The 17,227-nt window shown below is 43.7% G+C and overlaps 1 protein-coding gene across 28 annotated transcripts in view; it reads right to left on the bottom strand.

Annotated features, from left to right (window-relative positions):
• The window catches only part of TRAK1 (trafficking kinesin protein 1), a 161,282-nt gene that overhangs the window by 76,134 nt on the left and 67,921 nt on the right, over positions 1-17,227 (bottom strand). For 16 of the 28 annotated variants that reach the window (XR_014822812.1, XR_014822814.1, XR_014822808.1 and 13 more), the window contains one exon: positions 4,771-4,965. Coding sequence is in view for 6 of the 28 variants with exons in the window: in XM_084987870.1 (XP_084843996.1) it covers positions 4,771-4,965 (195 nt within the window). In the remaining 22 variants the exon portion in view is untranslated. Of the gene's footprint in view, positions 1-4,770; positions 4,966-5,295; positions 5,511-8,676; positions 9,088-17,227 lie in introns of those variants that run through there. The other 12 variants (XR_014822813.1, XR_014822815.1, XM_021071692.2 and 9 more) reach the window with 3 other exon arrangements.

Genomic DNA, 17,227 nt, shown 5'->3' with positions numbered 1-17,227 from the left:
AAAGGTCTCTGACAACAATGACGTATTACCCTTGGGTGGTGTTCCAATCGCGCTGTGAATGTGTGCGATTAATCAGTGTGTAGGAGAAGGGACCTGGGAAACTCCCTCCATAGAAATGGCCAAGTGAGGTCCTGCAGAATCTTAGGAGGATCTATTAAGGAAGAGTAAATAACACTCAGGATTTCAGGACAAATAGTTCTGCTGTGAATCCTACTGTGAAGCAGTCCGAAGGCACCAAATATGAAACCTGGCAGGGAGGTCATCCAGGACGAGGCTTTCCACCCAATACCACACCTCCCTGGGCGTACAGATACCACGAGTAAACAAAGGTGACTTGTAAAGAGCCTACTGTCGTCTCCAAGACACACTGGAAGTTCTAAAGTGTCAACTTGAACATTACTACGAGTCTAATGCCTTCGTATCTACCCTGTTTTAGATTATTCTATTTTTATTTCTATTGAAACTGAATATCTGCCCTGCTCACAAAAGAGACTGAGGGGTTTACACTACATATAAAAATAGAGGCCAATTTTAAATAAAATTCCTTTCTTATTAATAATGTCTAATAGAGAAAATGTGAAAACAGATAGCACTATAAAGAAAAAATTTAACAGTTCTGACATGTTTATATTAACGACTTCACAAATTCAAGAATACTGGAGACTGGTTTGTATTAGAGAAAATAATTACAGAAAACCTTACAGGTGCATGATAAGCTGGGTTTGCTTTCTACTTACAAGTAGAAGCAGGACTGCTGTACTTTTTTTTAAAGGTGACACAATGATACACAGATTTTTTTTTTTTTTTTTTGTCTTTTTAGGGCTGTACCCTTAGCATATGGAGGTTGAATATGCCAGGCTAGGGGCTGAATTGGAACTATAGGTGCTAGCCGACGCCACAGCCACAGCAACGCCAGATCTGAGCCGCGTCTGCTACCTATACCATAGCTCATGGCAACGTGAGATCCTTAACCCACTGAGCCAGGCCAGGGATTGAACCTGTGTCCTCATGGATGCTAGTCAGATTCATTAACTGCTGAGCTATGACAGGAAGTCCAGATATGTAAATGATGTCACTTTTTGAATGATGTCACTAGTTTAGAAATTAAAGTCGGAGGTGTTGTCAAAATAAGAGGTCTTACCAATCTCATAGGGCTGCCGTGAATCTCTAAAGAGAAGAATGACATCTAAAAAGCACCTCTTGAATGAACATCAGAAATTTATTGGTATGTTATAAATCAACTATATCTCAATTTTTTAAAAAAGAAAAAATATCATTGGTGTGAATTTTTTTAAATTACTTTTTTCAAGTCTGCAAAATCAGGTTTATGCTTTTGGATGCAATGCTAAGTGGGATTGCTTCCCTAATTTCTTTCTGATCTTTCATTGTTAGTGTATAGAAATGCCGTCGATTTCTGTGTATTAATTTTGTGTCCTTTGGCTTTGCCAGATTTGTTGATGAGCTCTAGCAGTTTTCTGGTAGAGTCTTTAGGATTCTCTAGGTATAATATCGTGTCTTCTGCAAATAGTGATAGTTTTACTTCTTTTCCACTTATTTCTTTTTCTTCTCTGATTGCCGTGGCTTGGGCTTCCAAAACTAGCTGAATAGTAGTGGCGAGAGTGGGTATCCTTGTTCCTGATCTCAGAGGGAATTCTTTCAACTTTTCACCATTGAGAATGATGTTAGCTCGGGGTTTGTCATATGTGGCCTTTATTATGTTGAGTAGGTTCCCTCCATGCCCACTTTCTGAAGGGTTTTTATCAGAAATGGGTGTTGGATTTTAGTAACCGTAAGTTGGTACAAGGCTGGAATTTGGTTTTCTCTTTAAGAGAACAAAGTTTTCCTGGACTAGTAAGCTGCTTTTTTTTTTTTTTTTTTTTTTGAAAAAAAAAATCAATGAATTTTATTACATTTACAGTTGTACAACCATCATCACAACCCGATTTCACATTATTTCTACCCCAAACCACCATCCCATTCCCCTCCAATCTGTCCCCTTTGGTAACCATAAGCTTTTCAAAGTCTGAGGGTCAGTTTCTGTTCCACAAAGAAGTTCACTGTGTCCTTTTTTAAGATTCTGCATATAATTGATAGCATATGACGGTTTCTCACTGACTAACTTCTCCTAGCATGATAATTTCTAGGTCCATCCAAGTTGCTGCAAATGCCATTATTTCATTCCTTTTTATGGCTGAGTAATATTTCATTGTGTATATGTACCACATCTTCTTTAGCCACTCCTCTGTTGATGGACATTGAGGTTGCTTCCATATCTTGGCTATTGTATATACTGCTGCAATGAACACTGGAGTACATGTATCTTTTCAAGTCATGGTTTTCTCTGGGTAGATGCCCAGGAGTGGGATTGCTGGATCAAATGGTAGTTCTATGTTTAGTTTTCTGAGGAATCTCCATACTCTTTTCCACAGTGGTTGCACCAATTTACATTCCTACCAACGGTGTACTAGGGTTCCCTTTTCTCCACACCGTCTCTAGCACTTATTGTTTGTAGACTTTTTGATGATGGCCATTCTGGCCGGTTTACGGAGGTACCTCATAGTACTTTTGATTTGCATTGCTCCAATAATTAGTGATGTTGAACATCTTTTCATGTGTGTGTTTTTTTTTTTTTTTTTTTTTTTGGCCATTTTGTCTTTTTAGGGCCGCACTCGCTGCATATGGAGGTTCCCAGGCTAGGGGTCATGTCTGCGACCTACACCACAGCTCATGGCAACAATGGATCCTTAACCCACTGAGCGAGGCCAGGGATCAAACCTGCAGCGTCATGGATCCTAGTCGGGTTTGTTAACCACTTAGCCACAATGACAACTCCTTTTCACGTGTTTTTGGCCATCTGTTAGTAAGCTGCTTTTGATTACAGTTTGTAAGTTTCTTTGTCTAGGTAACTTTGAGTTTTCCAGAGGGCCCCTGGGGCATTTTAGAGAGAAATATTGGCAAGAAATGTAAAGAATTCTAGTTTTACTTCTGACCATACCTTTGATTCCAATATTCAGGATGGGAAAATACTGTATAATGAAGCTGTCTGAGTATAAATACTCATGTATGTCACTGCTGGCTTTAAGTTTACTGCTTGAAGCACATGTATAAGGTTTGTGTGATGACTGGGTGTAACTGATAAAATGTGTATGTAGCTTATAAAATGTTTCCCTGTCAGCATACCTATGCTTGTCTTTTATGTCTGATTTGTTTTGCCCCAAAATAGAGAATGAGGCCAAAAAGAGGCTTAACTCCAATGGACATAAATGCACCCAGAGCAGGAAACTGAGCCGCTCTGGCAATGTTGGAAAAATGTAGATTGTCAATGCTTTCTATGAAGAGATTTGCAGTTAAAAGGGGAATAATGAATTTTTCACATACTGAGGTGTGGGGAAGTCAGTCTAGCTTATACATTATTGAATTTGAACTTCAGGCTAACCAAAACAGCCTGTTTATTGCCTTGTACATTGTACATGGCATTGTACATCTGCTTTAATCATTAAAGAAAAAAATACATTCAGAGAATAGTACGAAGATGCATTTTGATTATTATCCTCATTGTAATATGCCTGATAATTTTCAACTGTTTGTCCAAGTGCTATGGCAAAGCAATCAAAGACAGAGGTAATATTTTCATTGATGTAATATTTACTATTACAAAATACTCATGCCTGGAACCCAAGTTTATTTCTAACTCTGTGTCCACTCCCCAAATTAGGCAGGACTACGCCCCATTTCAGCACGAAGTAGCCACAGCAGTCATTTCCCCATTCTCTCAAAGAGCTGGGGAAAATTGAAAGAGAAATGGAACTAAACCCAAGTTCCCCTGCTGAGTTTATGATTAATTTCTCTATCCAAAGCTTTATTCCATTTCTTGTTCTGTACCTGTTCCTCCTCAAGATTGAGGAGCATCAGGGAAAAGGGAGGATTGAAACAGAGCAGAACCTTACCCCAGTTCCTTACCCTACCTTATGTCTTCCACCTGCCTATTGTCTGTAGAAAAACTTCAGCCAAAGAATAAGTTTAATCAGAGAGGTAAGAAAATGTAGAAGCAAAGGAAGACAATCAAACAGGACAAAACAATAGCAGTTTAGTCAGTAAGCAAAGTCAAGGACCTTTAGTTCCTCCTCAAGGGCTATAGATCATATTCTTAGCTGAATCCTTTAAGCTGTTTTATAGAAACTGAAAACCCCCACCGGGTGCAAGAAGTTAACTACAAGATGACCAGACTATAGTCACAACTTAAGTTGCCACAATTCTAAGAATTGGCCTCAAGGAAATTGGGAACAAACCAACTCCGGAACTGTACTTAAAACAATCAAGATGACACTGGTCAGACCACCAGATGACCAGATGACCCATTTCAAGATGACTATTAGAGCTGACTGCTGTTTCTGCATATATCCCTTCCACCTATAAAAGCTTTTGCCCATTGACTGTGAGTGGAGGAGAGTCAGCCTTTAGACAGGAGATCCCCCTTTCAAGCCCCCTGGGTTGCTGGCCTCTGAAATAAAGCGAACTTTCCTTTCCATCAACTTTGCCTCTTTATTGGCTTTAGATCAGTGAATAGCCACACCTCACTTTTGGTAACATCCCTCCTACTCCAACATTTCTATTCAGAAGACTCAAGGTCGAGGCCTTTCATGGGTGAACTCCCACAGCTGCATTTCCTTTGCACGGATGGCAGGCCGCAAGATGCAGCAGCCTGGAGAGTGCGCACGTGAGGCTGTGGCTAAGGAGGATGGGACATCCCAGGAAGGGGGAACTACTCACGGAAGTATTTCAGCGTCTCCTCAATCTGCTCGGTTGTGAGGTCGATGTTGGCATCTGGAGAAATGACGGGGGTGTGCAGCCAGTCGTCGTGGTCATAACCGTAGATGGTGTCAGCTCTTAGCTTGTAATGGGGCAGCTGCTCTTCCAGCAGGCTGATGATCTCGACTTCTGGAAGGTCGGTGCTGTTGCACACGTCTGGAGGGAAGAGGAAGGAGAGATGAGAGCGCAGATCTGGTGCTCAGGATGCTCTGCCTCACATGGGAAATGGCACAGCGAGTGCACGTGGCAGTTCAGCCAGCCCCAGCCAGGCCAGAGCTGCCCCGCCACTTTGCAAAGGTCTGTGGAGGACGGAGTGATGTCCTCCCCTTGGCCAGAGCCAACAGCCCACCCTCCAGGCAGAAGACGCCTCATATTCCTTCATCATGTCCCACTGATTGACAAAACACCATCCAAAAGGCTCCAGAGGGGCTCCTAACTAAGCAAATATTGCCTTGTCTTGCAATCCAGTGGGGAATCAATTCTCACAAAGCTCATCTCAAGGAAAGGCCTCACAGCCATAAAATCACCACCATCTCGCTGAGGGGATGGGAGTCAGGGAGGGCTGACACCCCACTGACAGCAGCTCTTGGCTAAACACAGATCTACTCCACAAAAGGCCACACCAGCCTGTCTCTAGGAGAACGGGCCTGGTACCAACACATTCTGGGATGATGCGCCCACACAACAGGCTAGAATCTTCTGGTGTCATTGCCATTTGGTGGTGGGAAAGGCAACGGACTCCAAAAAGTAAAAATAAAGTCCCTTCTAAGAATACTGTGTCACTTGTGAGGGCACCGGCAGCTGCTCAAATGCTGAGACTCCCCTGTCCTTCCACATTCCCAGGGCTGAAGGTCAACCTATTTACAGTGTGGGTCCTTGTGCCCAAGACATATCAGTTTCCTTAAAGCATGTGATGACCACAGAGATAAGGTATCAAAAGGTTAGGCTGTGCCAAAAAGCCTTTTTAAAAAACTCGGTATATTTGATTTTTCCGTAATGTGATCAGTCATGTAAATATCAGCAAGTTTTCAGCTGCCTGGCAGGCCCAGAGAATTAGGACATAGGAGAGGGTTGTAGAGAGTGCCCCAGGAGTGCTCCTTGACCTTGGCTGCAGGGCCAGGGCCCCAAGGACCTCCTGTGGAGGGGGACACCACCTTTGCCACACAGAGTAGACACAACTGGGGCCTGAGGTTGGGTAAACACGGGAGCCTGGCACGCTTTCACCATGCCAAGCACCTCCAGTGCGTTCTCTGACCCTCCCGGCGACCGGAGACGTAGATGATATTTGCTCTGACTTAGAGGTGAGGAAGCTGAGATTCACAGAGCCTGTGGAATATCTTGCTGGTCAAGGTCACACAGCTAAGTAAGTGGCAGATCAGGTATGAGAAGCCTCAGCCGTCTGACTAAAAGCTGTGCCCCTCCCTCTGCCATCTGCTGCCCATCTCCCAGGCGGGCACACTAGAAATGCTCGGGAATTCCCAGGCTGTTCTCATCAGGAAGTTTTTGTTCTACACAGGTGGAAGGTTTCCTAAGTGTGAGAGAGGTGCTCATCAAAACACACTGACAAATTAGGGAGGTGTCCAGATGATTTTCCTTTCCAGAGCACAGGAAGCAGAGCCAAGAACCAAAGTAATTTGTTCACAGACCTGCCCCCTTCTTGGCACTTACTCAGGCTCATTGTGTGAAGGGACGCTGCTGGTCCAGCCTACAGGAAAGGAGCCTTAACGCTCTCCACAGTCATCATTTCTCCACAGCTCTAACTTACACTCTTAACAAGCTGTAAAATGTAGTCTCAGGTTAACTCTCAAATGAAGGGCATCCACCTAATTGAACCCAGACCCCAAGAAGTCCACAGCTTCTGGCAGATCTACAGCAATTGCAGTTTGGATCCAACCCAGGGACTCCCAGGCCTGTCAAATTGTCAAAAGGCCAAGCTCACCCAGGCAGTCCAGTGGACTTAACCTCAGCATCTCCCCCTCCCCAATTACAACAGCCCCCATGAGTGTGGCCACGTAGCTGCTAGCCCCATCTATGGAAAGACACTTTTAAAATCACAGTTACTGCCCTGCAGGACAGGATCCTGAACACTCCCCCAGGCTCCTGGAGATCCTAGGAAAAACAGCAGGAGGAAGAAAGAATAAAAGGAGAAAAAGGGTGCAGTGCTGGACAAAGAGGAAAAGCTTCTTGGCCAGAGAAAAACTGGCAAAATCAAAGGAAGGGAGGAACGGGAGGGCACAGGAAAAGGGGGGAAGAAGAAAACTGGAGTGGGAGGCAGATCAGCCTCACCACAACTGCCACCTGCTGGCAAACACCAGGGACCTTCGTGTAGCCCGGGAGCTGCTCCAAGAGTCTGGAGAAAGGGCTCCCAGCCCTGGCCCTGCACCCAGCTTCTCCATGTCACCCCGCAAGTCATATCTTGGTTTGTCTGGGACCCAGTCTCTCCATCCGTAGAATAAAGGCATCAGGTTACAGAAAAGTCTCTTGCTACCCAAAATGTCTCTGAGCCACCAGACCCCAAAGGTCACTGAGCTGCCAGAGCAAGGGCTGTGTCTGGGGGTGGCAGCTGCTCCTGGTAGTACAGCCCTTTTCCACTGAGAAGGCCCCATAGCACCTGGATATGCCGACTTCTTTTGAGAGGCCAGGGATCTGTATTTTTACATGAGATACCCTGACTTTTAAACACTGGATGCTAGTATAGAATTCCGTAAACATCTGAGGGCCAGATTAAACACCTGTGCCTCCAGTTTGTATGCCAGGATTTCTCATCCTGGTGTCTCACCCTGGGCCTTGGGAGAAAGTCCTAGACTACGTTAAAGACAACAATCAAAAAATGAGAAAAGGAATATTAACACATCCAAACTGGCCATATTCTAAGGGCCCACTTTTTTTCTGTTTTTCTTTTTTTTTTTTTTCCTCCCCAGCCCAATGCTACTCCATTTACACACCAAGGAGCCTGACCCCAGACTGTGCAAGAGGAAGCTGTGGCTGGGGGCAGTAAGCTCCCCTCACCACCCATTACCCTTGGCCATGACCGCAAACTTAGGGCCGTGTTTTGAAGTCTGTTTAAGACGAGAGCCGCTCACAAAGCATTCTGTACAGACTTGGAAACAGTGCCTTTTTCTTGAGTTATTAAGATTAAAGGGCATTGACTCAGAGACTCATACACAGACCATGCTGGTGATGCACGTGATACTTTGTAACTGGTGTCTGCCAAACTTCCTTCTGGAATGGCAGCAGCACACTACAAACCTTGCACTTCTGTAGCAGGGTCTTTAGATGCTCCTTTGGCTCCACCCCAGACCTCATGCACCAGGATCTACGAGGGTGGGACCTGGGAGCTGCCTTTTACATCAAGTCCTCCTCCTCCAAGGGGATCTTGCCCATCAACATTTGAGAGTTGACAGCCCCTTCATGACTTTAATGAACTAAATCTGCTTTCTTAAAAAAACAATGCCTTCTCCTAATTCTATACACCCTTTTGAGTGTGTTGATAAATTAATATGCAAGTCATTTTGAGGTCTATATACTAGCTACAGATTTTTCTTTTTAGTAAATATGATTTATTTATTATTTTTTTAAATCAATGAATAAGGCATATGGCAGTTTCAGACAGAATAAAAGGGCAAGCTGGTCCCCCTGCTATCCCCCCCACCCACCTGCCCTCTCCCCACCTCCACACGGGATTTCTCAGACTCCTCCCCAGAGCCAGTATAAGCTTACCCATGAGCCAGCCCTCTCCCATCTGTTACAGAAGGGGACCCTGAGGCCCCGAGGTGCAGGGACCTGGGTCAGGTCTCATGGCTGAACAGTGCTGGGACTGAATGCCAGGACCCCTGATGCCCTCCTATCCTCCCATCCTGAACTCACCTCTGCATGCACAATCTCCCGGTCACGGTCCAGCCCCACAGGGACAGGGGACAGGGATAAGTGCCAGCTTTCTCTTCTCTTCCTTGCTGCCTCGCCCCACTGCACCATGAGCAGAAACCAGGGTCTCCAGGAGGGAGAAGGACAAACAAAGGCACCCACAGAGAAGTAGAAAGAAAAGACCAAGGAAACCAAGATTCAGAGACAGAAACAAAACTCGACACTGGATGGCCGTGGCCTTTCGTGCCACCAGAAGCGACTCTTTCTAAGAAAAAGGATAAATAATGACCTGGTTCAGTTCCATGCAGATGGGGTGTCAGGTTCTGAGCTGTTGTTTGATCAGACACAACACCAGCACAGGCAGAGGTGGCTGAGCCACCCGGCAGCTGCCTTCACAAGCAGGGTCTCCAACACAAGGCCAAAGTGCCACGTTGTGCAACCAAAGGTGGCTCCATCCACTCACACAGGCCGGGGTGTTGTGCAATGAGAGGGCAGGAAGAGGCGGGACAAAGCCAAGCCAGAAGGACCCAGCTATGGAGGCCCCAGGATGTCAAAACTAGATGCAGTGCTCTGCAGAAATATTTACTCCAATAGGCTTTGCACAGAAATCTATGCCACACTACAGGTTAGGCTGATTCTAATCCTAAAACATAAAGCCAGAACTGCACAGACATTTTTTTAAAGGAAAAATTAATGTGTTAATTTTAAGAGTTAAACCTCCCGGAAAATGTTCAAAAAATGGGAGGGAGATGTTAATGTTCATTTGAATTTGTTCTACTAGGAAATAAACAGAAACAATACTTTGGTTTTCCAGTTTTCTTGATAATTGCTCTTAAAAGTGTATCTATTTCTATATCTTATCAATATTAAATTGCTGGGGGAAAGAATTTTACACGAAAATAGCCAGTGTGTGATTATAATTAAAATGCTCACAGATGAATTTAATTTTTGGCAGTCAAATTTTTCCACCAGTTTTATTGAGATATAATTGCCAATACAACACTGTATAAAGTTAAACTGTACAGCATACTGATTAGACTTACATACATCACGAAATGATTATCACAATAAGTTTAGTGCACGTTCATCATCTCATATAGATACAAAATTAAAGAAAAACATCTTTCCCATGTGATGAACTCTTAGGATTTACTCTCTTAACAACTTTCATACATAACATACAGCAGTGTTGTGTTGATTATATTTATCAGGTTGTACATTACATCCTTGTACTTGTTTAGCTTATAACTGGAACTGTGTACCTTTTCTCTGCCTCCATCGAGCTCCCATTCTCCCAATCCCCCACCTCCACAAATCTGATCTCTTTCTTTATGAATTTGTCTGCTTTTGAAGTATAATTGACCAACAACAGTATGTTAGTTCCTGTTACCCAAAACAGTAATTCCATATTTCTCTACACCTCAAAATGATCACCAGGATAGTTCTAGTTACAACCTGTCACCATACAAAGACACTGTAAGTATAAACTATACTCCCCCACATTATACATTCCATACCATGGCTCATTTATTTTGCAGCTGGAAGTTTGTATCTCTTAATCCCCCTCACTGTGGAGTCAAACTGATCAGTCATTTTCTTTATAATTCTAGACTTTGGGTCATGCTTAGGATGGCCTCCCACTTCTCAAGATTATTAAACTATCCAGCCATACTTATGTCTAACATTTTCTCTTTGAGCCACCTGGATTTTATTGGGTTTGAAGGAGTTATTTAGGGATCCGCCTGTACTTTTATTTATTTATTTATATTTATTTATTTTTGTCTTTTTGTTGTTGTTGTTGTTGCTATTTCTTGGGCCGCTCCCGCGGCATATGGAGGTTCCCAGGCTAGGGGTTGAATCGGAGCTGTAGCCACCGGCCTATGCCAGAGCCACAGCAACGCGGGATCTGAGCCGCGTCTGCAACCTACACCACAGCTCACGGCAACGCCTGATAGTTAACCCACTGAGCAAGGGCAGGGACCGAACCCGCAACCTCATGGTTCCCGCAACCTCATGGTTCCTAGTCGGAATCGTTAACCACTGCGCCACGGCGGGAACTCCCGCCTGTACTTTTATAATGATAACAAACAACAGTGACAATCAGGGCAAATATTTATGGAGTGCTGCCATCTCTCAGCATTTACCTCCACTAATTTGTTTAAACTTCCCAACACCCTAAAGGTGGAGACGGTTATCATCCCCATTTTGCAGAAAGAGAAACTAAGGCACGGATAGGTTGAATGACTGGTCGCACATCACAGAGTCAAGAGTGGGCTTGGTTTTCTGATGCAGAGTCTGGAACTGGCAACCATGGCCACAGCTGCCACCCATGCTGCTTCTGGCCCTTTACCCTCACTGATAAAAAATTCCTCCTTTTAAAGATATTCCATGTTCCTGGATTGGAAAAATCAATATTGTGAAAATGGCCATCCTACCCAAAGCAATCTACAGATTCAATGCAATCCCTATCAAATTACCCATGACATTGTTCACAGAACTAGAAGAAACAATCCAAACATTTATATGGAACCACAAAAGACCCAGAATCGCCAAAGCAATCCTGAGAAACAAAAACCAAGCAGGAGGCATAACTCTCCCAGACTTCAAGAAATACTACAAAGCCACAGTCATCAAAACAGTGTGGTACTGGTATCAAAACAGACAGACAGACCAATGGAACAGAATAGAGAATCCGGAAATAAACCCTGACACCTATGGTCAATTAATCTTTGACAAGGGAGGCAAGAACATCAAATGGGAAAAGGAAAGTCTATTCAGCAAGCATTGCTGGGAAACCTGGACAGCTGCATGCAAAGCAATGACACTAGAACACACCCTCACACCATGCACAAAAATAAACTCCAAATGGCTGAAAGACTTAAATATACGACAGGACACCATCAAACTCCTAGAAGAAAACATAGGCAAGACTCTCTCTGACATCAACAGCATGAATATTTTCTCAGGTCAGTCTCCCAAAGCAATAGAAATTAGAGCAAAAATAAACCCATGGGACCTCATCAAACTGAAAAGCTTTTGCACAGCAAAGGAAACCCAAAAGAAAACAAAAAGACAACTTACAGAATGGGAGAAAATAGTTTCAAATGATGCAACTGACAAGGGCTTAATCTCTAGAATATATAAGCAACTTATACAACTCAACAGCAAAAAAACCAATCAATCAATGGAAAAATGGGCAAAAGACCTGAATAGACATTTCTCCAAAGAAGATATACAGATGGCCAACAAACACATGAAAAAATGCTCCACATCGCTGATTATAAGAGAAATGCAAATCAAAACTACCATGAGATACCACCTCACACCAGTCAGAATGGCCATCATTAATAAATTCACAAATAACAAGTGCTGGAGGGGCTGTGGAGAAAAGGGAACCCTCCTGCACTGCTGGTGGGAATGTAAACTGGTACAGCCACTATGGAGAACAGTTTGGAGATACCTTAGAAATCTATACATAGAACTTCCATATGACCCCGCAATCCCACTCTTGGGCATCTATCCAGACAAAACTCTACTTAAAAGAGACACATGCACCCGCATGTTCATTGCAGCACTATTCACAATAGCCAGGACATGGAAACAATCCAAATGTCCATCGACAGAGGATTGGATTCGGAAGATGTGGTATATATACACAATGGAATACTACTCAGCCATAAAAACGGATGACATAATGCCATTTGCAGCAACATGGATGGAACTAGAGAATTTCATACTGAGTGAAATGAGCCAGAAAGACAAAGACAAATACCATATGATATCACTTATAACTGGAATCTAATATCCAGCACAAATGAACATCTCCTCAGAAAAGAAAATCATGGACTTGGAGAAGAGACTTGTGGTTGCCTGATGGGAGGGGGAGGGAGTGGGAGGGATCGGGAGCTTGGGCTTATCAGTCACAACCTAGAATAGATTTACAAGGAGATCCCGCTGAATAGCATTGAGAACTATGTCTAGATACTCATGTTGCAACAGAAGAAATGGTGGGGGAAAAACTGTAATTGTAATGTATACATGTAAGGATAACCTGACCCCCTTGCTGTACAGTGGGAAAATAAATTAAAAAAAAAAAATTCCTCCTTTATAACTCTTCTTTCTCTAAAATTTCCTCCTCTTCAACTTTCAGCCCCTTGAGTACTTTACTGTGAGATATCCTGAAACACAGCACATTGCTAAAGCTTCACTTTTTGACCCATTCAGAGACTTTGTCTTCGAATAGGAGCATGTCAGACATGACCGATCTCACTTCTGTCCTGTCTCCTGGTGGTGCCACTCTCCTGAGGTTTCATTAGTTAGCTGTCTTTTGTTTTATAGAATATGTGCCACCAGATTCTTTTTTTCCCCTAGTGATTCAGGGCGGAGCTTCCTCCAAGTATTGGGAATGGATGGTGCCTGGCACTGTGGAGGGTGGCCTCCAGCTATGAGTTACCATCACCGTTTACCCCTTGAGCTATGCAAACATCATCATTTTCTTGGGGGGGGGGTTATGACGTGAAAGATGAGGACACACTAATTTGGAAGGTTCACATTCTATCTTTAAGATACAACATCTTGGGAGTTCCTGTTACGGCTCAGTGTGTTAAGGACCCAATGTCTCTGTGAAGATGTGGGTTCAATCCCTGGCCTCACTCAGTGGGTTAAGGATCTGGCATTGCTGCAAGATGCAGTGTAGGTTGCAGATGCAGCTCAGATCCGGTGCTACCATGGCTGTGGTATAGGCCTGCAGCTGTAGCTCTGATTTGACCCCTAATCCAGGAACTTCCATATGCTGCAGGTGTGGTCGTAAAAAGAAAAAAAAGATAAGACATCTTATGATATTACATCAAAGAGGCATGGTAGACACTGTTAGTGGTTTCCCAACCACTCATATTCTCCCACTTGCCTTAGTATCAAAGACCTGGGAAGACTACATTTCTCAAGCTCCCTCGTAGCAAGATGTGACCAAGAGTGCTAAGTTCTGGCCATTGAGATTTAAGCAGTGGTACACTGAGGCTTTCCCAAAGGCTGCCTTCCTATAGCCTGGAACTTGGATGTGATAGCTGGAGCTTCAGCAGCCTTCTGAGACCATGAGGTGTCCTTAAAGATAGAAACCACAGCAAGCATGGTAGAACTGAAGTCAGAAGGGTTACACCAGCACTGCAGAGCCTCCCTCTAAACTTCTTTTATGTGAAAGAAAAATAAATCCTATCAGGTGAAAGCACTGTTCTATGCATCTAAGCCTAAGCCTTACTGATATAGGTAGTTACCTTGAAATTACTAGAAGGTAAATCTATTATTTCTTTCATCATCCATAGCAAAAATAGGATAACTTGCTTATATTTCATCTCACTAACCTCCCTCCCCTGGGGTTTTCCCACTCTAATCTGGGATTTCAGATCCAATTTCTTGTCTTCAAATTGTTAACTCTTTATACTTACATTTGCTTTCTTTCTTTTTTTTTTTTTTTTTTTTTTTTTTTGTCTTTTTGCCATTTCTTGGGCCGCTCCTGCGGTATATGGAGGTTCCCAGGCTAGGGGTTGAATTGGAGCTGTAGCCACCAGCCTATGCCAGAGCCACAGCAACGTAGGATCCCAGCTGTGTCTATGGCCCACACCACAGCTCATGGCAACGCCAGATCGTTAACCCACTGAGCAAGGGCAAGGATCAAATCCACAACCTCCATGGTTCCTAGTCGGATTCATTAACCACTGTGCCACAACGGGAACTCCAACATTTGCTTTCTGTTTTCCAAAAACACTTATATCTATTATTTATAGTTAGAGTCTCTAAGACCTTAAAGGCAGCCTGAGCAGCTACCAGATTTCAGGCCCAATCCTTCTGCCTCTTCTCTCCTTCCCAAAGTTTGCCCTTGCTAGGGGATACTGGAAGTCAGTAAGCATAAAGGGTAAACTTTGAGATAAAGAGTTATGTGCCAAGTTACAGAAACTTTATTAATAGAACAAAATTTTGTGAACCCATAATACCTACTGTGCCTCTACTATTCAATGTAGTCAACGTTTTATTGTAAATTTAAATTAACTTCCTGAACAGGAAATTCTGTTTACAAATGAACAATGGTTACTTTTTCAAAACATCACATGAGATCATCTGGATATTAAAAGATTTCAAACTCATCAAAAACAAAAAGTCACCACAGCCTAATAAACAGTTAAACAAAACAGATAAAAGAATAAAATCTGAGCATGAAATAATTTCACATTATTTGAACCAGGTTTCAAACCAATACAAACATACATTCAAAATGTAGAAAACTACAAAGGATAACCTCCTACAAAGCACAATACAAATGAAGAAATACAAAGCTATAATAAAGGAAAAATATGTTATCTCATCAGGTGATGTAGCGTCAGGATCAGTTAATTAGGTCTGCACTTGAACAGCCTGGGTGACCTCCCAAGAACATCCCTTGCTCAGCTCTCCAAGGCCAGGAATGGACCTGTTAGAGCCAAGAAAAAGAAGGGCAGCGGAAACCAAGAGGTAACTTACTGAAAGCTTATTAAGAACGCAGCCACGTAGGGGGACAGGTGAATATATTGATGGGTGATAGCTAAAGGGCCTGGAGTATCTTTTTGGGGTGATGATAATCTTCCAAAATTTGATTGAGCTGATAATTGCACAACCCTGTGAACATACTGACAACCATCAAATCATACACTATAAATGGACGCATTATATGGTATTCTATCTCAATGAAGCGGTTACTCACACATACAAAATGCAACCATAAGGAATGTGGAAAAAGGTTGCCCGCACACCTACCACCCTTGGGCACATCTCCAAACCTCCCGCCAAACACTGTGCATGAAAGATGCAGCTGAGTCCACCTGAAAGGTTAAACTGTCTTCTCCATCGTCCTTGGAAAGCCCAAGGAATTTCTAATACCTTTCACAGCCGTATCTACTGAAAATGAGTTAAGCAAAATGACATTCCATGCTTAGAAACAAAAAGCTCTGGCTGCCCGGAGAATCCAATGAGATGGAACAACTCCTCACGGCCTAGCAATGCTGCGTGGATAGGGTATTACTGGACTCAACAGCCCTTTGAATTTTTTTTTTTTTCTTTTTTTGGCTTCCCAGCTAAAAAGGAATATTTCTCTCTTACCGTTAAGTTGATGTCCTGATACAGATCAGGGCTCGAAGGTCTAGACCAGGGGGCTACCAACTACAGCCCACAGTAAAATTCAGCCCTCCCCACGCCCCTGCCTGTTTTCACAAATAAAAACGGCACTGGAACAGAGCTATGCGCATTCCTTTACCTATCGTCTGCAAATGCTGTCAGCTACAACACCAGAGATCATGGAACCCACAAACCTAAAATATTTACTCTCCGGCCCTTTAGGGAGCAGTCCCTGCTCTAGGCCTCTGGAGCCCATGTCCCTCCTCCACCCACCCCCACCCAGTCCCCTGGCCAGCAGAGCAAAGGGCCTAGAGTCACTGACGTGAGGCTTCTCTGAAGACCATCTGTGCCCGTGAGCTACTCAAGGCCACTTCTGCTCCTTAAGGATCTCCTAAAATGCAGGCTGTTTGTTCATTTTATTCACAGTTCTTCCCTCACTCCCCACCCTGGCTATGCCTCACTGGGAACAAACTATTTCACCACTCTGTGACCTTGAGCCGGGCCATGCAACTTCCCTTGCTTGGCCAATGTAATATGAGCTGACATCACTTACTGCATGTCCAACCAGACACGTAGGCTGTGAATGTGCCCGTGTGGCTGCATTTGTCCCCTTGAGCTCCTGTCCTCTGCCAGGAGAAGAGCACGGTCCCAGACAGCTGCATCCGTCAGCCCAAATCTTCAAATGAGACAAGTGCAGCAAGTTCAAGACCTGAACTGAAGCCCAGGCACTGTAACTCATGACCAGGAGCACGGAATTAGCATTGCAGTAGCCACTGTGGATTTGGGAGTCATTTGTTACCCAGCATTTCTACAGTAAAACCTGACACACGCCTTTTTTTTTTTTTTTTTTTTTTGTCTTTTTAGGGCTGCCTGTGGCATATGGAGGTTCTCAGGCTAGAGGCTGAATCAGAGCTGTAGCCACTGGCCTATGCCACAGCAAAGTCAGATCCGAGCCGCATCTGTGACCTACACCTCAGTTCATGGCAACGCTGGATCCTTAACCCACTGAGTGAGGCCAGGGATGGAACCAGCAACCTCATGGTTCCTAGTCTGATTCATTTCTACTGCACCACAGCAGGAACTCCAGTTTCTAAACACACTTTCTTAGCATATTTTTAAATATAGGCAAAGAACTTACAATCAGTTAATATGTGTATCAGTGCCAACCTTCATCTTAATCTCATTCAACCTAAAGGGCAAATGTAACTATAAAGTTCACCACATAAGACTAAAATCCCATCACCGTCAGAATCTCCTAGCAGGTATTCTAAACAAAAAAGATGTGACCACACTTGGCTTTCATAATACCCTCCCTTACAAAAACAACTTCCGGAATTAACTCTAGCAAACAACCGATGGGAACAAAGGTGGGATGGAACTAGGCAAGAGAGGGGATGGGAAGAGATTTCTTTTG

Source organism: Sus scrofa, chromosome 13, assembly GCF_054392235.1.
Source record: "Sus scrofa isolate SSC_HxYL_T2T_F1_AM1 chromosome 13, Sscrofa_HxYL_maternal_Yorkshire_Landrace_v2.0, whole genome shotgun sequence".
Taxonomy (NCBI): Eukaryota; Metazoa; Chordata; class Mammalia; order Artiodactyla; family Suidae; genus Sus; species Sus scrofa.
The sequence above is the reverse complement of the archived record's forward strand: the minus strand, read 5'-3'. Positions and strand labels throughout refer to the sequence as shown.